The sequence below is a fragment of the Hyperolius riggenbachi genome, chromosome 6, assembly GCF_040937935.1.
Source record: "Hyperolius riggenbachi isolate aHypRig1 chromosome 6, aHypRig1.pri, whole genome shotgun sequence".
NCBI classification, from domain to species: Eukaryota; Metazoa; Chordata; class Amphibia; order Anura; family Hyperoliidae; genus Hyperolius; species Hyperolius riggenbachi.
In genome coordinates, this window is record NC_090651.1 from 26,799,746 (window position 1) to 26,821,634 (window position 21,889).

The following is a 21,889-nucleotide window of genomic DNA, read 5'->3' on the forward strand; positions in this document are numbered from 1 at the left end:
CCTTCCATGGATCCAGATGCTATGAGCAGCTACAGACCTGTCTCCAACCTCCCCTTCTTAGGTAAAGTTATTGAAAAGGCTGTCTATCTGCAACTTGAAACCAGGCTGTCAGTAAACAACATCCTGGACCCTCTACAATCTGGCTTTAAGAAACACCACAGCTGTGAAACAGCCCTCATCCAAGTCTGCAACGATCTGCTCATGGCAAGGGACAGAGGGGAATGCTCCATCCTAATCCTGTTGGATCTCTCAGCTGCTTTTGATACAGTTGACCATGAAATCCTGCTTAACAGACTGCAGGAGTACTGTGGCATCAGTGGATCAGTCATCCAGTGGTTCAGATCATTCCTGACTGACAGAACACAGAGAGTATCCCTAGGACCTATAATGTCCAAACCTGCCCCTCTACAATTCGGAGTGCCACAAGGATTAATCCTATCCCCTCTGCTGTTTGCAATCTACATGTTGCCACTCGGTACACTTATCCAACGACATGGCCTGACGTACCACTGCTACGCCGATGACACACAGCTATACCTGTCCTTCAAACCTGGTGGAACAGACCCTACCCCAAAAATAAACTCTTGCATAGCTGAGCTTCAGGCATGGATGAATGATAACTGGTTGAAACTGAATGCTGACAAAACTGAGGTCCTGTTTGTCCAAAGCCAGTGCTCGCCATCAAAACAGCTCTATCCTAAAGCAACACCAATCAGGATTGGGAATTCAGACATAAACAGCTCCAACCTTGTGCGCAGCCTTGGCGTACTAATCGATGGGGAATTGAGTTTCAGAAACCAAATTTCATCTGTAGTTAAATCTTCCTTCTTTCATCTGAGGAACATTGCAAAGATTAAACATCTGATTCCCCCAGAGGATCTTCAAACCCTAGTCCACGCCTTCATCACATCACGGCTGGACTACTGCAATGCCCTTTATGCTGGCCTCCCCAAAAAAGACTTGCGTCGCCTGCAATTAGTGCAGAACGCTGCTGCCAGATTGCTAACAAACCAGCCTCGCCACTGTCACATTACACCGATCCTTCGCTCACTGCACTGGCTACCAGTAGAATGGAGAATACTCTTCAAGATTGGACTGCTGACATTCAAATCCCTGCACAATCTGGGCCCTGGATACATGAAGGACTTGCTGAAGCTGCACCACACCTCTCACAACCTCAGATCAGCAAGTTCTATAAACTTGGTCACTCCCAGAGTGCACCTCAAAAAATCTGGAGACAGAGCCTTCTGTCATGCTGCCCCTACTCTTTGGAACTCCCTACCACACCCAGTAAAGACAGCACCATCCCTGGAGCTATTCAAATCCAGACTGAAAAGCCACCTGTTTAGCCTGGCATTTCCAGATTTATAAAATTCTTCCCCTGTACCACGAGGGTCGGAGCCATGCTTATGCGCTTTGAGTCCCACAGGAGAAAAGCGCTTTACAAATGTTATTTGTTGTTGTTGTATATGTGGGGGCAGTCAAAAATGGGTAGGGGGCAACATGTTCGAGGAAATTTTAAAAATGGGCATGGCCATGATGTCATGTGGGTGGGGCTAACTAATGTAAGTTATACTAGCTAATGTACTTACATAAAAAAAAAAAATGAAGTAAATGCACATAATGACAAACAGCATTTCCCCAGTAAATGCATGTAATGAGAGACAGCGTTTCCCCCCTAAATGCACATAAGACAGCTTTTCACCAGTAAATGCACATAATTAGAGACAGCTTTTCACCAGTAAATGCACATAATAAGAGACAGCTTTTCACCAGTAAATGCACATAATAAGAGACAGCTTTTCACCAGTAAATGCACATAATTAGAGACAGCTTTTCACCAGTAAATGCACATAATTAGAGACAGCTTTTCACCAGTAAATGCACATAATGACAAACAGCCAGTGTCCCCAGTATATGTAGTCAGGGGTATATGTGCCCAGTACATGTAGCCAGAGGTATATGTGCCCAGTACATGTAGCAAGAGGTACATGTGCCCAGTACATGTAGCCAGAGGTATATGTGCCCAGTACATGTAGCCAGAGGTATATGTGCCCAGTACATGTAGCCAGAGGTATACGTGCCCAGTACATGTAGCCAGAGGTATACGTGCCCAGTACATGTAGCCAGAGGTATACGTGCCCAGTACATGTAGCCAGAGGTATACGTGCCCAGTACATGTAGCCAGAGGTATACGTGCCCAGTACATGTAGCCAGAGGTATACGTGCCCAGTACATGTAGCCAGAGGTATACGTGCCCAGTACATGTAGCCAGAGGTATACGTGCCCAGTACATGTAGCCAGAGGTATACATGCCCAGTATATGTAGCCAGAGGTATACATGCCCAGTATATGTAGCCAGAGGTATACATGCCCAGTATATGTAGCCAGAGGTATACATGCCCAGTATATGTAGCCAGGGGTATACATACCCAGTATATGTAGCCAGGGGTATACATGCCCAGTATATGTAGCCAGGGGTATACATGCCCAGTATATGTAGCCAGGGGTATACATGCCCAGTATATGTAGCCAGAGGTATACATGCCCAGTATATGTAGCCAGGGGTATACATGCCCAGTATATGTAGCCAGGGGTATACATGCCCAGTATATGTAGCCAGAGGTATACATGCCCAGTATATGTAGCCAGGGGTATACATGCCCAGTATATGTAGCCAGGGGTATACATGCTCATTATATGTAGCCAGAGGTATATATGCCCAGTATATGTAGCCAGGGGTATATATGCCCAGTATATGTAGCTATGCCCAGTATATGTATCCAGAGGTATACATGCCCAGTATATGTATCCAGAGGTATACATGCCCAGTATATGTAGCCACGGGTATACATGCCCAGTATATGTAGCCAGGGGTATACATGCCCAGTATATGTAGCCAGGGGTATATATGCCCAGTATATGTAGCCAGAGGTATATATATGCCCAGTATATGTAGCCAGAGGTATATATATGCCCAGTATATGTAGCCAGAGGTATATATATGCCCAGTATATGTAGCCAGAGGTATATATATGCCCAGTATATGTAGCCAGAGGTATATATATGCCCAGTATATGTAGCCAAGGGGGGCCCCACCCACCTCCATCCACCCACCCACCTCCATCCACCCACCCACCTCCGTCCACGGCAGCCAGCAAGTGGGGTCGGGTCGGGTCGCTCCACTCGAGGGCAGCTCCAGCCAGGGCAGCTCCTCTTCACCGCTCCGGCTCGCTTGGCTCCCTTCGAGGCTCCAGTCCAGACAGTCGCGGAAGAGTCTGCAGCCGGTCGCTCCCTCGTCGCTCCTCCCTGGCTGGCCGGGCCCGGAAGCCGGAACTATAGATTACCTATCGGGTCCCGGCCGCCAGGGAGTATCAATGCGCCGCCTGCCACGTAGTCCGTCCCCCTCCTCACCAGCCACCTTATCTGAGGAGGGGGGCCGGGAGGAGGGCCTGGGGGGCCCACTGACTATCGCGGGCGGGGGGGCGGACGGCACCAAGTAAAAAAAATAAAAATTAAAAAAAAAAAAGTCCCTTCATGTACGGGCCCCTGTGGCGTAGGGCTGCCGCAGGGCCCCATAGCAACCGCTATGGTTGCTATACTTATTGCTACGCCCCTGAGCTGCTCTGTGTGGGCCTCAGAGGTTGTCTAAGAGAATATTCGGAGCAACAACACCATGAAGTCCAAAGAACACACAAGACAGGTCAGGGATCAAGTTATTGAGAAATGTAAAGCAGGCTTAGGCTACAAAAAGATTTCCAAAGCCTTGAATATCCCACGGAGCACTGTTCAAGCGATCATTCAGAAATGGAAGGAGTATGGCACAACTGTAAACCTACCAAGACAAGGCCATCCACCTAAGCTCACAGGCCGAACAAGGAGAGCACTGATCAGAAATGCAGTCAAGAGGCCCATGGTGACTCTGGACGAGCTGCAGAGATCTACAGCTTAGGTGGGGGAATCTGTCCATAGGACAACTGTTAGTCATGCGCTGTACAAAGTTGGCCTTTATGGAAGAGTGGCAAGAAGAAAGGCATTGTTAACAGAAAGCATAAGAAGTCCCGTTTGCAGTTTGCCACAAGCCATGTGGGGGACACAGCAACCATGTGGAAGAAGGTGCTCTAGGCAGATGAAACCAAAATGGAACTTTTTGGCCAAAATGCAAAACGCTATGTGTGGCAGAAAACGAACACTGCACATCACTCTGAACACACCATCCCCACTGTCAAATATGGTGGTGGCAGCATCATGCTCGGGGGATGCATCTCTTCAGCAGGGACAGGGAAGCTGGTCAGAGTTGATGGGAAGATGGATGGAGCCAAATACAGGGCAAACTTGGAAGAAAACCTCTTGGAGACTGCAAAAGACTTGAGACTAGGGCGGAGGTTCACCTTCCAGCAGGACAACGATCCTAAACATAAAGCCAGGGCAACAATGGAATGGTTTAAAACAAAACATACTCATGTGTTAGGATGGCCCAGTCAAAGTCCAGATCTAAATCCAATCGAGAATCTGTGGCAAGATCTGAAAACTGCTGTTCACAAACGCTGTCCATCTAATCTGACTGAGCTGGAGCTGTTTTGCCGAGAAGAATGGGCAAGGATTTCAGTCTCTAGATGTGCAAAGCTGGTAGAGACATACCCTAAAAGACTGGCAGCTGTAATTGCAGCAAAAGGTGGTTCTACAAAGTATTGACTCAGGGGGCCGAATAATTATGCACACCCCACTTTGCAGTTATTTATTTGTAAAAAATGTTTGGAATCATGTATGATTTCCGATCCACTTCTCACGTGTACACCACTTTGTATTGGTCTTTCACGTGGAATTCCAATAAAATTGATGCGTTTGTGGCAGTAATGTGACAAAATATGGAAAACTTCAAGGGGGCCGAATACTTTTGCAACCCACTGTATATGCATATATAGCGAGCGGGGTGAACCCCTCCCCCCGTGCTCAATTGAAAAAAAGCAGCAAGTCCATTTGATTGGGAAAGTCCCAGGCTGCATATAATGTGCATGCAAGCCAGAATTTTGAACCTCTCATTGAATATCTCTACCAATGAGGAACAAATGCAGAAGCTGATAGACGGCCTTAGGTGGACTTTCTGATCAGCAGGTCCACTGTTTGCAAACTCTGAATCCCCTGTTACAGCACCACTGCCTTTTGGGGGAGGGGCAGCAGCTGAAGGAGGGCCCTAGGTGGGCCCTGAGGTTTAGAGGACCCATGGCGGTTGCAATGTCTGCATCCCCTATTGCAGTGCCACTGCCTTTCAGGAAGGCTGGTAGGGTAGGAAACTGTGTACTCACATCATTCCTGACAGTGTGTCAGTAGCTGCAGGGCCCTTGGTGCCCATTTGCCATCACACTAGTAAAGAGCAGGATCATCCACCAGGCAACCTAGGCAGATGCCTGGGGCCTAGTTGGTAGTCAAGGGGTCCACCTGCCACCTTCTTTGACCTCTTTCCACTTCAGCTTAGCAAAAGGACCACAAATATACTACCTTGCATAGGGCCCCATTACATTATAATCCATCTCTGCACTAAAAAGCTTTCAGAGTAGAAAAAAGTAATAGGCTATTCACAGAAGTAACACAAGTTAGTCTTAAACTCAGGGGCGTAACTAGAATTCACTGGTCCCCCTTTGGATGGGGCCCCTTTACACCCCCCTCCCACCCTCACTTTCAGCACAGGTAAACTGAGAGCCAATGTTATTCAGTTGGCTAGCTTGTATGTGTTTCCCCCATGCAGATAAAAACACAGCAGTGAAGCTATCAATTACATTAGCTTCTGTGATAAAACGTGCACATTTTCACATATACAGACACAAAAGGTGCCCAGAAAACTGAATAGGGACTGTCTACAAATCTTTGTCTGCAAAACGTTGTATGATTCCTTTTCAGTGGCTGAGCAGACAGTCATTACAACAATTTTGCAGAGAGCAGAAAGGTTTTTTTTTTTTCCCTCTCTCTCTCCGTGCCCATAGTTGTCAGTCTCTCTCAGGACAGGGAAAATAAACTTCTCCCCCCATGGGGCCCCCTGAGGCTTCTGGGCCCCTTGCAGCTGCATCCCTTTGCAGGGTCTATTGTTACGCCCCTGCTTAATCTACCTATAATACTCTTTCCTTTCTTACAGATCGGAGCCTCACTGATGTCCAGCAATGTGGGCAGTGGTCTCTTTGTTGGCATGGCCGGATCGGGGGCTGCTGGCGGGCTGGCAGTCGGTGGCTTTGAATGGAATGTAAGTCCCATGACACTAGTGGTGTTTTCAGTTGGTTTTGCAAAGAAACATGGAAGTTAATTCACAAACTTCTCATTAATTCTCACCTTATTTTCCCCCTGTACTGTAAGAAGATTCATGGGATAAACCATTAGCTTCTCTCCTAAGTTTTTATATCTTCGAAGAAAGATTTTCATCTTATCTACAAAATAATTTTTACAGCACATAACTAAAAAGTACTAAAGAATGGGTAAAGAAATACTTTGTAAGGTAGTATGGTAGGGGTGTCTTGACACCCTGGAGAAAAGACACAGGAAACACAAAAAAGGACGGGAGACCAATAGCGTGATACGTTTTAGTATAAGGTCTATAAGTGGTATAATGAAAACTACTCACAAAGGCGGGATGCAGAGGGGCAACCGACCGCAAGAAGCAGGTGACCATAAACCCGTCTCCACTCGGGGTGGTCAAGCAGGACCTGGTGGGGGTCGCTCTCTTAAAGAGAATCTGTACTGTAAAATGCTTACAATAAAAAGCATACCATTCTATTCCTTATGTTCTCCTGGGCCCCTCTGTGCTGTTTCTGCCTCTCCCTGCTGCAATCCTGGCTTGTAATTGCCATTTTTATGCAGTGTTTACAAACAAAAGACATAGCAAGTGATAGGCTGAGAGTAGCTCAGTGTGAGTCCTACAGAGTGTGCAGGGGGCCTGGAGAGGGTGTGTATAGCTTCTATCCAATCACAAGCAGCACAGCACATTCCAGCCTGACTGCCTGAGCCCGACAGACGACAGAGGAGAGAAAATTAGATCATATAACAGAGATAACACAGCCACTGTGCAACTAGGAAAGGCTGCAGTAAGACAGAGCACATTAGAACAGCTATAGGAACTCATAGGATAGAAGTAATAAGGCTCAAAATGTTGTTACAGAGTCTCTTTAAGAAAATCGACAGTTGTCCCCTGTGGTGTGAACCACATGCAGTCTGTCTGAACACCTCCAACAGGATCTGTCGAGGGCTTAGAAGGACATTATGGGTGAAAGAGGCCCCCTGGTGTGTATAAAATTTAGCGGAAGCTAAGCTAAAATCTAGCGGGTCTAAGCCTGCTTCCTCGGGCCAATAACAGTGCCAAATGGAAAAACCTCATTAGCATAGGGAGCCTAGAGAGGAAGCGGGCTTAGACCTGTGAAACGCATTGCCTGTGCTTAATAATAAAAATCTTTTGTTGTTACAAAGATTTTATTTGAGGTCAGCTGCCTCCCTTTCTTTTGTTTTTATTTGTTTTTAAAGAACACTAGGGATGGGACGAATCCACAATGTTTTCGAATCCGAATCCGAATCTGAAAAGGTTCTCGAATATCTCGAACCTTTCGAATCCCGAATCTAACGAATCCTGCACATATGAATTGTGCGATCCGTGGTATAGTTGCCCGCAGTATAGGTAGCGAGGTAAAGGTGCCTTCAGTATAGCTAGCTAGGTATGGGTGCCTTCAATATTGGTAGCTTTCAGTATAGGTAGCAAGGTATAGGGGCCTGCAGTATAGGTAGAAAGGTATATGGGCCTTCAGTATAGGTAGCATGGTATATAGGCCTTCAGTATAGGTAGCAGGGTATATAGGCCTTCAGTATAGGTAGCAGGGTATATGGGCCTTCAGTATAGGTAGCAGGGTATATGGGCCTTCAGTATAGGTAACAGGGTATATAGAGGCCTTAATTATAGGTAGGTATGTAGGTAGGTATAGGGGCCTTTAGGTAGGTAAAGGGACCTTCAGTATAGGTAGCAGGGTATAGGGCCTTAAGTATAGGTAGGTATGTAGGTAGGTATAGGGGCCTTTAGGTAGGTAGGTATAGGGGCCTTTAGGTAGGTAGGTAGGTATGTACATATAGGGGGCCTTTAGGTAGGTATAGTGGCCTGTAGGTAGGTAGGTATAGTGGCCAGTAGGTAGGTAGGTATAGTGTCCTGTAGGTAGGTAGGTAGTTAAAGGGACCTTCAGTATAGGTAGCAGGGTATAGGGCCTTAAGTATAGGTAGGTATGTAGGTAGGTAGGTATAGGGGCCTTTAGGTAGGTAGGTATAGTGGCCAGTAGGTAGGTAGGTATAGTGTCCTGTAGGTAGGTAGGTAGTTAAAGGGACCTTCAGTATAGGTAGCAGGGTATAGGGCCTTAAGTATATGTAGGTAGGTAGGTATAGGGGCCTTTAGGTAGGTAGGTAGGTATAGTGGCCAGTAGGTAGGTAGGTATAGTGTCCTGTAGGTAGGTAGGTAGTTAAAGGGACCTTCAGTATAGGTAGCAGGGTATAGGGCCTTAAGTATAGGTAGGTATGTAGGTAGGTAGGTATAGGGGCCTTTAGGTAGGTAGGCACGTATAGGGGGCCTTTAAGTAGGTAGGTAGGTATAGAGGCCTGTAGGTAGGTATAGGGGCCTTTAGGTAGGTAGGTAGGTAGGTACGTATAGGGGCCTGTAGGTAGGTAGGTATAGGGGCCTTTAGGTAGGTAGGTAGGTATAGTGGCCGGTAGGTAGGTATAGTGTCCTGTAGGTAGGTAGGTAGTTAAAGGGACCTTCAGTATAGGTAGCAGGGTATAGGGCCTTAAGTATAGGTAGGTATGTAGGTAGGTAGGTATAGGGGCCTTTAGGTAGGTAGGTAGGTATAGGGGCCTTTAGGTAGGTAGGTATAGGGGCCTTTAGGTAGGTAGGCACGTATAGGGGGCCTTTAGGTAGGTATAAGGGCCTTTAGGTAGGTAGGTAGGTATAGGGGCCTTTAGGTAGGTAGGCACGTATAGGGGGCCTTTAGGTAGGTATAGGGGCCTTTAGGTAGGTAGGTACATATAGGGGGCCTTTAGGTAGGTATAGGGGCCTGTAGGTAGGTAGGTATAGTGGTAGGTAGGTACGTATCCTTTAGGTAGGTATAGGAGCCTGTAGGTAGGTATAGTGGCGGGTAGGTAGGTAGGTACGTATAGGGGGCCTTTAGGTAGGTATAGAGGTAGGTAGGTAGGTAGGTGTCGCTCCCCCTCCCCCCCCCCCTGTGCCTCCTCCGCTCACCCCCATGGCCTCCTCCGTCCCCCGTGCCTCCTCGCTCACCCCTGCATAACTATCAACTCACCTGTCCAGTGGAGCGCAGAGCGGCAGACCTCGTCGTTACTTCTCGGTTCCCTCTAGTGGCCGGACTTTTACTGATGACGTCATTGTAAAAGCCGTCACTAGAGGGAACCAGGAAGTGAGCGAGAGGTCTGCCGCTCTGCGCCCCACTGGACAGGTGAGTTGATACAATGTATGCGGGCGGGCGGAGGAGGCGCGGGGCGGGCGGAGGAGACGCGGGGGGGGGGGGGGGTCGGAGGAGAACGAGTGCGAGCGGTGGATGCGCGGCGATGCAGCGTCGGGATTCGGCGGATTCGCAAAGTGGAAAATGGCGTCGGGATTCGAATCCACGAATCTCGAATATTTCCCAATATTCGAGGGATTCGTGGATTCGCCGGATTCGTCGTCCCATCCCTAAAGAACACCCACATTGTACTTTAGAAGGTATTGGATTGATAAGGTGTGATAATACTTTCTGTGAGAACTCAGGAGAAAAGTTCATTGAATCATATGCATCGCCTTTCAAAAACATTCAATTACTCTTGCAATCTTTCATGATTCATTACCTCACAACCTGGAATTAAAATGGAGTGTTTGAGAGTTTGCATTATTTTATTGCCAGAACATGCCTACAACTTTGAAGATGTATTATCTAGTTTATTGTGAAGCAAACAAGTAGGACAAAATATTAACTGAAAACTTCAGCGTGCATATTTATTCAAACACCCCCTTCCCCAAGCTCACTACCTCCTGGAGCCACCTTTTATGCCAATTACAGCTGCAAGCTGCTTTAGATAAATCCCTATGAGCTTGCCACTGGAATTTTTGCCCATTCCTCTATGCAAAACTACTCGAGCTCCTTCATGCTGGATGGTCTTCGATTGTGTACAGGTATCTTTAAGTCTGACCACAGATTCTCGAATGGATTGAGGTCTGAACATTTAAAAATTTGCTCTTAAAACACTCAAGTGTTCATTTAGTAGTATGCTTTGGGCTGACCTGCTGCGAGGGAAACCTTCGTCCCAGTCTCAAATCACTAGCCGACTGGACAGGTTTTTATCACGAATAACACTGTATTAGCACCATCCATCTTTCCCAGTTCCTCAGTCCCTGCTGCTGAAAAACATCCTCACAGCATGATGCAGCCACCACCATGTTTCACTGGGGTGATGTGCTGTGTTTTTGCCAAACATAGCATTTTGCTTGGTGGTAGAAAAGTTTCAGTAACAAACCTCACACACGTGCCCCACTTGTAGAACACTATTACACTGGCACCCACGTCGGGTACAAACTCGGAAGAGGAGTCCGGAAACAGCAGTGGACACCAGGCTAGTAATTAATACAGGGACATGGGGGAGGAGGGGGGACTACATGTACATTGTGGTGGCATTGGCTGGGTGTGACAAGATGGTGTCACAAGGACGATTGCCGAATTATTTCATGGTGAAATTGATCAGGACTCGGCTGTGGTTTATGACCTACAGATCTCTTTCCGATCAGAGAGAAATCTATTGGTCGATCAGCCACCAAAATCACTAGCTGTATGGGTGTCTTGTAATGAGAATCTTCTGTAGCTGCAGTGCTGGCCACAGAGTGTTAGTAAGCAGTAAAGGTAAGAGGTGGGTGTGATCAGTAATGGGAGCTCCTCTTTAGCTGGGGAACATCCACTGTAAGTTTTTGTGAATGGCTCCCGGGTCACATGACTTTTCCTAATTGAATTTACGTGAAATGGCCACATTATGAAAATTATGAGTAATGACAATCGCCTATTTACAATGAAAAACCATTAGGGCTTTAAGTATTAAGATATTACTGTCCATGTTTAGGTCTGTGGACCATCCTTTTGTAGCAGATCTCGTGCCACAAAGATGAACTTGACTTTTTCTGAACCTCTTCACCATTTCAGGCCTCATGGGTGCTGGTTGCTCTTGGGTGGATCTTCGTTCCAGTTTACATCGCTTCTGGAGTGGTCACCATGCCGGAATACTTGAAAAAACGTTTCGGCGGCCAACGGATTCGTATTTATATGTCTGTGCTGTCCCTCATCCTCTACATCTTCACCAAAATATCGGTTTGTACCTTCTGAATGCAGGAAAAGTGCCGGACATCGATTATTTTTAAAGGAGGCTGCAAAATGTCTCAACAATCTGTTTAGGTTAACAGAAGCGTTAGAGCAACTGGTAATGTAGTATAATTGCATTATAATTTGGGGATATATATTATTAGTGTACAATAATATAATGTGTAAAATAATGACTCAGTTGTTTTATTATAATTCATTATAATTAACAATTTCCAAAGATGTTAGGTTGTGCGCTTAGTTTCCTCTTTACTTTGTGTTTATTTGATTTTCTTTTCTGTTTCAGACAGACATTTATTCGGGAGCCCTCTTTATCCAGGTGTCTCTGGGGTGGAACATTTACCTGTCTACCGTCATACTGCTGATTGTGACAGCGATCTACACTGTTGCTGGTAACTATCAAATCTCCAGATCTTCTAAATATCAGCAGCACAAACACGATTTGGGAAAAAAGAGGCATATACAGTATGTATAAAAAAAAAAGTGCCTGGAAAAAGGGGAGCGGGGAATTGGTGCTAGTAGAATATCAGTAAATTTATTGATATTCAACTACTTAATTCCAATAGTAAAATATCGGTAATCTTTACTGATAATTTACTATGTCTTAATCTACCACTACTCTCACACCGAACCCTTCCCTCTACCGATGCCTATCCCTAAGACCTCCTGCTACTGCTGCCTGATCCTAAGACCTCCCTCTACCGATGCCTAACCCTAAGACATCCTGCTACTGCTGCCTGACCCTAAGACCTCCCTCTTCCGATGCCTAACCCTAAGACCTCCCTCTACCGATGCCTAACCCTAAGACTTCCTGCTACTGCTGCCTAACCCTAAGACCACCAGCTACTGCTGCCTAACCCTAAGAACCTCCTGCTACTGCTGCCTAACCTTAAGACCTTCTTCTGCTACTGCTGCCTAACCCTAAGACCTCCTGCTACTGCTGCCTAACCCTAAGACCTCCTGCTACTACTGCCTAACCCTAAGACCTCCCTCTACCGATGCCTAACCCTAAGATCTCCCTCTACCGTAGGGAACCTACACACTAGGTTCTGGGTTCAAATCCCAGCTATGGTATATAAGCATACTTTTCAAAAAGTACAAATCCTTAATCATGCTACTTTTTCTATCGAATTGATCATAATGGAAGTATGGTTTATGCTACCGCCAGCTTTAGCATGTAGTGTGGGTCATGGTCTAGAGGGTAAGACAGATACCTACTACACACTAGGTTCTGGGTTCAAATCCCAGCTATGGTATATAAGCTGTTTTGAAAATCTGCAATTCCCTACTGCATGAGATGGATGGAGGAGGAGGAGGAGGAGGAGGAGGAGGAGGAGTTTTAAAATTTTTCCGACGGAATTCCGTATAAATCGGAATTCCGCGGAACTGCCCCGGTATACTGTCGGAATGGAACGGTAACGGAATTTGTATATGTCGGAATGCGGAATTGTGCCGGAAACGGAAATCGGCTATTCCGACCATGCCTGCTCTATCGCTGCCTAACCCTAAGACCTCCCGCTACTGCTGCCTAACCCTAAGACCTCCCGCTACTGCTGCCCAACCCTAAGACCTCCCGCTACTGCTGCCCAACCCTAAGACCTCCTGCTACTGCTGCCTGATCCTAAGACCTCCCTCTTCCGATGCCTAACCCTACGACCTCCCTCTACCGATGCCTAACCCTAAGACCTCCTGCTACTGCTGCCTAACCCTAAGAACCTCCTGCTACTGCTGCCTAACCCTAAGAACCTCCTGCTACTGCTGCCTAACCCTAAGACCTTCTGCTACTGCTGCCTAACCCTAAGACCTTCTGCTACTGCTGCCTAACCCTAAGACCTCCTGCTACTGCTGCCTAACCCTAAGACCTCCCTCTACCGATGCCTAACCCTAAGAACTCCCTCTACCGATGCCTAACCCTAAGACCTCCCTCTACCGATGCCTAACCCTAAGACCTCCTGCAACTGCTGCCTAACCCTAAGACCTCCTGCTACTGCTGCCTAACCCTAAGACCTTCCTCTATCGATGCCTAACCCTAAGACCTCCCTCTATCGATGCCTAACCCTAAGACCTCCCTCTATCGATGCCTAACCCTAAGACCTCCCTCTACCGATGCCTAACCCTAAGACATCCTGCTACTGCTGCCTGACCCTAAGACCTCCCTCTTCCGATGCCTAACCCTACGACCTCCCTCTACCGATGCCTAACCCTAAGACCTCCTGCTACCGCTGCCTAACCCTAAGAACCTCCTGCTACCGCTGCCTAACCCTAAGAACCTCCTGCTACTGCTGCCTAACCCTAAGACCTTCTGCTACTGCTGCCTAACCCTAAGACCTCCTGCTACTGCTGCCTAACCCTAAGACCTCCCTCTACCGATGCCTAACCCTAAGACCTCCCTCTACCGATGCCTAACCCTAAGACCTCCCTCTACCGATGCCTAACCCTAAGACCCCCTGCTACTGCTGCCTAACCCTAAGACCACCTGCTACTGCTGCCTAACCCTAAGAACCTCCTGCTACTGCTGCCTAACCCTAAGACCTTCTGCTACTGCTGCCTAACCCTAAGACCTTCTGCTACTGCTGCCTCACCCTAAGACCACCTGCTACTGCTGCCTAACCCTAAGAACCTCCTGCTACTGCTGCCTAACCCTAAGACCTTCTGCTACTGCTGCCTAACCCTAAGACCTCCTGCTACCGCTGCCTAACCCTAAGACCTCCCTCTACCGATGCCTAACCCTAAGACCTCCCTCTACCGATGCCTAACCCTAAGACCTCCCGCTACCGCTGCCTAACCCTAAGACCTCCCGCTACCGCTGCCTAACCCTAAGACCTCCCGCTACCGCTGCCTAACCCTAAGACCTCCCGCTACCGCTGCCTAACCCTAAGACCTCCCGCTACCGCTGCCTAACCCTAAGACCTCCCGCTACCGCTGCCTAACCCTAAGACCTCCCGCTACCGCTGCCTAACCCTAAGACCTACCTCTACCGATGCCTAACCCTAAGACCTCCCTCTACCGATGCCTAACCCTAAGACCTCCCTCTACCGATGCCTAACCCTAAGACCTCCCTCTACCGATGCCTAACCCTAAGACCTCCCTCTACCGATGCCTAACCCTAAGACCTCCCTCTACCGATGCCTAACCCTAAGACCTCCCTCTACCGATGCCTAACCCTAAGACCTCCCTCTACCGATGCCTAACCCTAAGACCTCCCTCTACCGATGCCTAAAGTTAAAGAGAAATCGAGAGCCCAATATGGTGTAGTATGTCAAAATTGATTGGATAAATGAAACAGTGAGATGGTAATACTCACAAACACGGGTTACCACCTAGGTAACCACTCATTAGGCAGGTGAGGAGATTAGACCTGTCCTCACTCAGGATTAAGAAGTCGCTCTCTGTAGATAGGAAGAAAGGGGGTAGATCACCCCTCCACCTGGGGTGGACTCAAATATATTGGTAGGTGAACAGAGGCGCCAGAAGGATAAAAGTACATAAAATTTTTAAAAAATTGCTGGGAGGAAGTGGTGGACTCGCCTCCGTTAAAGCAGACACCAAGGACTGTAAATATATAGATATACACATTTATTGAAAATACCCCAAAGATGCAACGCGTTTCGCGGGCACAGCCCACTTCTTCAGGCAATAAGCAGGGGATAAACAACTGTAAACAAAAGACAGAGGCATAGCTATAAATGTTGCCATAAAAAGATACAAATGGATTATTATTTAGTGTAATAAGAATAGTATTTCAAACATAGTGTTTAGTGATATGTTATAGTAGGGGGGTGATTGCAAGGAATGGGTCGTTGTAAACTACATAATGTGTATAGGGGAATGGACTAGATAACAGTGGTAAAAGGTAGTTAGTAAATCAGATTAAGTTGGTATCAAATTGACCGCTTTAGTTATATTTCAGTAGCAGGTAGGGAATGGAATAAGTTGTAGCTGGCAAAAGAGAAAAAAAAGGCATGTGTAGTGGTTAAAATAAAGATAAAGACTTACCAGCAATTCAGTTATAGCAAGCAGAGCACCTCTGTACTGTTGTGAGGTCGCTTGCTGCTTTAAATGTGTTAATGCTGGCAGCTTTGGCCTATCCAGAAGCTGCTCCAGTGTGGGTGGGTGGAGTCAGTGGCCATGGTGACAGAGAATCCTCCAATCAGCTGCTGCCAGCTTTAAGGAGTAGATTGGTGTGCATGTGGTCTTGCATAACATGCATGCTTTCTCTGCATGCACAGGGCGGTGTTTAGAAAGGGAACACGGAGCACAGTGGTGTGTTTGCTGCCATCTAGTGGTTCAAAAGAACAAGTACAGTGAAAAGACTTCAAATGTCATTATACATGCTGAAAGATAATGAAGATAAAAGCATGAACAATGCCCGACTTTTTACAAGTGGTAAATAAAATAGTGTATACTTCTGGAATTAATAAAAAATTAATAAAATAATAATAATAATATATATATAAAAAATATAATAAAGATTATAAAAAAATAATAAAAATGTATAATAAAAAATAATGTGAATATGACATGAAGATATAAACATAAAATTGAAGAACACATAAAAAACAAAAACAATTGTAATATATCCAAAATATGAGGAGGCCATTGGCAAAAATTGTCCAGGCCTGGTAATATATAGTGTATAATCCCGTCTACGGTTTTGATATCGTAGACGAATGTTTGCAGCTGTAATAATTATCATTGTATTAGAAGGATGATAATAATAGTCATAATGAAGATACTAATAAACATCAGTAATAGAAGATAAGATATATATTTAAAAAAAAAAAAAAAATTCCCCTTTTGGGGGGATAAAAGAGAGCGACCAAGATAAAAGCAAAACTTTTGACAGGGATGGTTAGTGGATTTTTTCTATAACTTCGTTAAGGCCCTCCGGGGATAGGGTTCTTAATGTCTGTATCCAGAACATTTCGTGTTTTTTGAGGAGATCAAATGCATTTAGTTTTCTTGTATCCACTGAGTCAATCAGTGTAATATTGAATAGCAGTGGATTGCTGTTGTGATGGGTGCTGAAGTGACGTGACCACTACTCTCACACGGAACCCTTCCCTCTACCGATGCCTATCCCTAAGACCTCCTGCTACTGCTGCCTGATCCTAAGACCTCCCTCTACCGATGCCTAACCCTAAGACCTCCCTCTACCGATGCCTAACCCTAAGACCTCCTGCTACTGCTGCCTAACCCTAAGACCTCCCTCTACCGATGCCTAACCCTAAGACCTCCTGCTACTGCTGCCTAACCCTAAGACATCCTGCTACTGCTGCCTGACCCTAAGACCTCCCTCTTCCGATGCCTAACCCTAAGACCTCCCTCTACCGATGCCTAACCCTAAGACCTCCTGCTACCGATGCCTAACCCTAAGACCTCCTGCTACTGCTGCCTAACCCTAAGACCTCCTGCTACTGCTGCCTAACCCTAAGACCTCCTGCTACTGCTGCCTAACCCTAAGAACCTCCTGCTACTGCTGCCTAACCCTAAGACCTTCTGCTACTGCTGCCTAACCCTAAGACCTCCTGCTACTGCTGCCTAACCCTAAGACCTCCCTCTACCGATGCCTAACCCTAAGAACTCCCTCTACCGATGCCTAACCCTAAGACCTCCTGCTACTGCTGCCTGACCCTAAGACCTCCCTCTTCCGATGCCTAACCCTAAGACCTCCCTCTACCGATGCCTAACCCTAAGACCTCCTGCTACTGCTGCCTAACCCTAAGACCTCCTGCTACTGCTGCCTAACCCTAAGACCTCCTGCTACTGCTGCCTAACCCTAAGAACCTCATGCTACTGCTGCCTAACCCTAAGACCTTCTGCTACTGCTGCCTAACCCTAAGACCTCCTGCTACTGCTGCCTAACCCTAAGACCTCCTGCTACCGATGCCTAACCCTAAGAACTCCCTCTACCGATGCCTAACCCTAAGACCTCCTGCTACTGCTGCCTAACCCTAAGACCTCCTGCTACTGCTGCCTAACCCTAAGACCTCCCTCTATCGATGCCTAACCCTAAGACCTCCCTCTATCGATGCCTAACCCTAAGACCTCCCTCTATCGATGCCTAACCCTAAGACCTCCCTCTATCGATGCCTAACCCTAAGACCTCCCTCTATCGATGCCTAACCCTAAGACCTCCCTCTATCGATGCCTGACCCTAAGACCTCCCTCTACCGATGCCTGACCCTAAGACCTCCCTCTACCGATGCCTGACCCTAAGACCTCCCTCTACCGATGCCTGACCCTAAGACCTCCCTCTACCGATGCCTGACTCTAAGACCTCCCTCTACCGCTGCCTAGCCCTAAGACCTCCCTCAACCAATGCCTAACCCGAATACCAGTGGCCTAACTACAAGTCATGGGGCCCCCAAGTGAAACTTTGATGCCCTTCCCCATGTTCACACCTCTTCCCTTGCCTCACCTTGATGTCCGCCAAGCGCAGAAACCAGGCCCATTGCAGCAATGTTATGCTGGGCAGGTAAGGGTAATTCGGGGCTCCAGCGGTTACCGGATCCCAAATTACATCTCCCTCTGAGGGGGAACAGTATTTAACGCAGCATGGAGAGCCGGCTTGCCCTGTACTGGTGATGAGTACATACGCAAGCCTTCTCCAGTATGGGGGTGCCTTTTTGTTAACATAAATGAAAATTCTTGGCTCAACCCAAACCCAGATATGAGTAATTTAGTTTTCAATGGGCCAGATGCAATACACTGCGTAAAGTTGCCGTGCGGGGGAACCACCCGTTAACCTAAATATCAGCAGTACCTGAGGACTGGGACAAACTAGGGGGAAAAGGTATTAACCGCTCTCCTAAAATGGTCTTGTAAGAAATGTGAAGTGTTTTTGCTATATTTTTACTTTGTTTGCTTAGGGGATGGTCTACGAAATGATTGTTTGAGTTGATGCAAATATTATGCTACCGTTATGCAAATGTATTTCAACTTGAGAACTGGCCAATCAAAAGCATCCAACCATCAGTAATCTATGAAAGATTACACTTTAAATAGTTTAATAACTGTTGTGGGTGGAGACTTGAGCAGCCTCCAGAATTTTCATCAGCAGAGTGTCTCGTTTCCACCACAGACAGCCTCAGATCTGCCCATTTGAGACACTGCAGAATTTGTATCCGTAATCCTATCTATTACAGAGCTCCATTCCAGCTACATCAATGCTCTGAATGCAGCAGGCTAGCAGTCTGGAGATGGATTGCAAATGTAATTTCTGCAATGCACCAGCAGGGGGAGATGACAGTTTTGTTATCTCATTTCATGGGACAACACTGAAGAGATGACCGTTTGATACAATGTAAAGCAGTCAGTGAACCACTTGTGTAACAGTGTCAGTTGGCTGTCCCATCAAAATAACTCGACAAATATCCATCTACTCTGTCTACTCTAAACCACAGGCCAGTGATGTAAAAAAAAAGTCTAATAATAATAATTACCATAAAAAAGTCAAAACATTTTATACTTTTAGTTTCTAGCTTTAATACATTTTCTACACATTTTCCCTAGAGCTAATGGAAAGGGGGAACAAAAAGCAAACAAAACAAAAAAACGATACTCACCTAAGGGGAGGGAGCCTTCCAACAGAGCCTTCCCCTTGCTCTCACGGCCCCCGTGTTGCAGCGCTGGCTCCTCTGTTTGAATCCCCCGCCACAGATGGCTTTGGAAGTCTTTGGGAGCCCGAGAGCTCCCGAAGACCGGCAGCTCTGTACAGCGCATGTGTGAGTGCCGGAAAGAGCACGCTAGCGGGGTCCCAGTATGAGGTGGCTCGTCTTTGGGAGCACTCAGGCTCCAGAACACTTCTGAAGCCTCCTGTGGCACCAGAGAGCAGTACTGCTACCGGAGGGGACAGCGTTGGGACGCGGGCACTTTGAGTGGAGCGGGAAGGCTCTATAGGACTCAGAGCCTTTCCTTTCCTTCTTAAACTGGTCTGAAACTCTGATATAACATTCAATAAAATGTGCTTTCCTACTTCTTCTTACTCATACAGTTATCATATTTGCTTTTGTGTATAAGTAGTATTGGCTGTTTACAAATTACAAGTTTCCAAAGTGTAGTTTATCGTGCTCTGAAACCTGCCATTGTATTTTATTCAAACTGCTTTTTATTATATAGTAACATCTTCTAATGAGCTATTCTGAGCTGTTTGTGTGCTTGAAGCACAGAGGGCTTCACAGAGTGCTCCTTTTTACTTGTTACACTGTTTACACACATGTATCAACATTAAAATGCAAACACAGATACTGTTATCTCCAGTTTGGATGCGGATTTGAAGCTGAATAGCAGGACAAAGTGCTTTTTTTAACCATTTCATTGATGTTCTGCTAAAAAAAATTATGGGATAGTAGCTTTCAAGCGGTGAGGAACCTTTTAGAGCAAAGTAGAAACGCTGACTTTCAGACCACTTTAAAGGAAACCAGAGCTGATATAAAGACAATGTTTTTATTTATTTATTGTATCCGTTGTGTCCGCATTACTGGATCCGGATGGCCCAGTCCATGGCCGTTCACATTGTGAAAACAGATCTGATCAATGATTGATCGGATCCGTTTTCACTCAGCAAATACATACCTTATCTTGAGCAGCAGCCGGCAGTAGAGGCTTCCTCTTCTTCCGCTGTGATTACACAGCGCATCATGTGACTAGTCACATGACACGTCATGTAGTCACATGACCCGGAACAAGACGGGAGCCTCTACCGTCGGCTGCTGCGAACGAGTTGGGCCGAACCTCCGATTTTAGGTTCGCGAACCCTGTTCGCGAACTTCTGCGAAAGGTTCGGTTCGCGAAAAAGTTCGCGAACTGCAATAGATTTCAATGGAGAGGCGAACTTTGAAAGTTTTAAAAAATTCTATCAGCTTGAAAAATGATAGAAAACCTGTTTCAAAAGGTCTAATACCTGGAGCCCCACCTAATTGAGTGAAATACACATCACTGCTGGCGGACCCGCCCACCCTCCCTCCTCCAAGCAAGGTCCTTTATACCATTTGACTCAGTTGTCTGCCTACACTAATTAGTTATGGGACAGCTGCTACACATTCTGCTAGGGAGATTTTAACCTCCCTCCTCCCTCCTCCCACCTACCCTTCTACCCTTCTACCTATAGGAGGGTCTCTTCTGGCAGGGAATTATACTATTTTAAAAACCAGTATACATCATACCATAGCTGGGAATCGAACCCAGATCTCACTGTGTGGTGGGCACATCACCCTAAGCACTGTACCACTACAGTAGTAAGTAAAGCTAGCCTAAAATGTACCATTTATGCTTAATGCAATAGAACCGTTAGGTTGCTTAAAGGAGAACTGTAGTGAGAGGTATATGGAGGCTGCCAAATTGATTTCCTTTTAAGCTATACCAGTTGCCTGGCAGCCCTGCTGATCTATTTGGCTGCAGTAAGAATAATAATAATAATCCGAACATTTGTATAGCGCTTTTCTCCTGTCAGACTCAAAGCGCTCAAGAGCTGCAGCCACAGGGACGTGCTCAAGAGGCCACCCTGCAGTGTTATGGAGTCTTGCCTTGAACTCCTTAATGAATAGGTACTTGACCTAGCCAGGATTTAAACCCTGGTCTCCCATGTCAAAGGCAGAGCCCTTAACCAGTACACTATCCAGCCACTGCAGTGTGAATCACACCAGAAACAAGCATGCAGCTAATCTTGTCAGATCTTACAAAAATGTCAAACACCAGATCTTCTGCATGCTTGTTCAGGGTCTAGGGCTAAAAGTATTGGAGGCAGAGGATCTGCAGGATAGCCAGGTAACTGGTATTGCTTAAAAGGAAATCAATATGGTAGGCTCCATATACCTTTCACTACAGTTCTCCTTTAAAGGGAACCTTAAGGGCCCATTCACACTTGAGCGGGAATCGTACGATTCCCGCTCACGGCAAACCGCTAGCGGTTCTGCAAGAACCGCTACACAATGTAGCGAATGGCAGTGTTCTCACTGCCACGGTTGCGGTTAGCGATAACCGCAACCGCGCTGCATGCAGTGGTTTGCCGGCGACGAGCGTTCCGCGATTTGCGATCGGGATTAGCGCTAATCGCGATCGCTCCAAAACCGCTGCAGGAAAATCACTCCCGCAAAACGCCGGCGGTAATCGCCAGCGTTCTGCGGTTCTAAGTGTGAATGGGCCCTAACTGAGAGTGATATGGCTGTTTCCTGTAAACAATACCAGTTGCCTGGCAGTCCAGCTGATCTTTGTGACTGCAATAGTGGCTGAATCACACCCTGAAACAAGCATGCAGCTAATCCAGTCTGACTTCAGTCAGAGCACCTGATCTGCATGCTTGTTCAGGGGCTGTGGCTAAAAGTATTAGAGACACAGGATCAGCAGGCGATTCAGGCAACTGGTATTATTTTAAAAGGAAAAATCCATATCCTTCTCCGTTTAGGTTCCCTTTAAGGATTTGTAGTATAAAAGCCAACTCACATTGGCTGGGATTTGAACCTGGGTCTCACTGTATGGTGGGCAAGCACACTAACCCCTATACCAACTGAAGCTGGCCTAAA

The 21,889-nt window shown here is 46.6% G+C and overlaps 1 protein-coding gene across 1 annotated transcript in view; it reads left to right on the forward strand.

Annotated features, from left to right (window-relative positions):
• Window positions 1–21,889, forward strand: part of LOC137522387 (sodium/glucose cotransporter 4-like) — a 101,287-nt gene that overhangs the window by 19,801 nt on the left and 59,597 nt on the right. Inside the window, exons 2-4 of the mRNA XM_068242432.1 lie at window positions 6,131–6,235; window positions 11,193–11,357; window positions 11,653–11,758. Of these exons, the coding sequence (XP_068098533.1) occupies window positions 6,131–6,235; window positions 11,193–11,357; window positions 11,653–11,758 (376 nt within the window). The remainder of the gene's footprint in view (window positions 1–6,130; window positions 6,236–11,192; window positions 11,358–11,652; window positions 11,759–21,889) is intronic.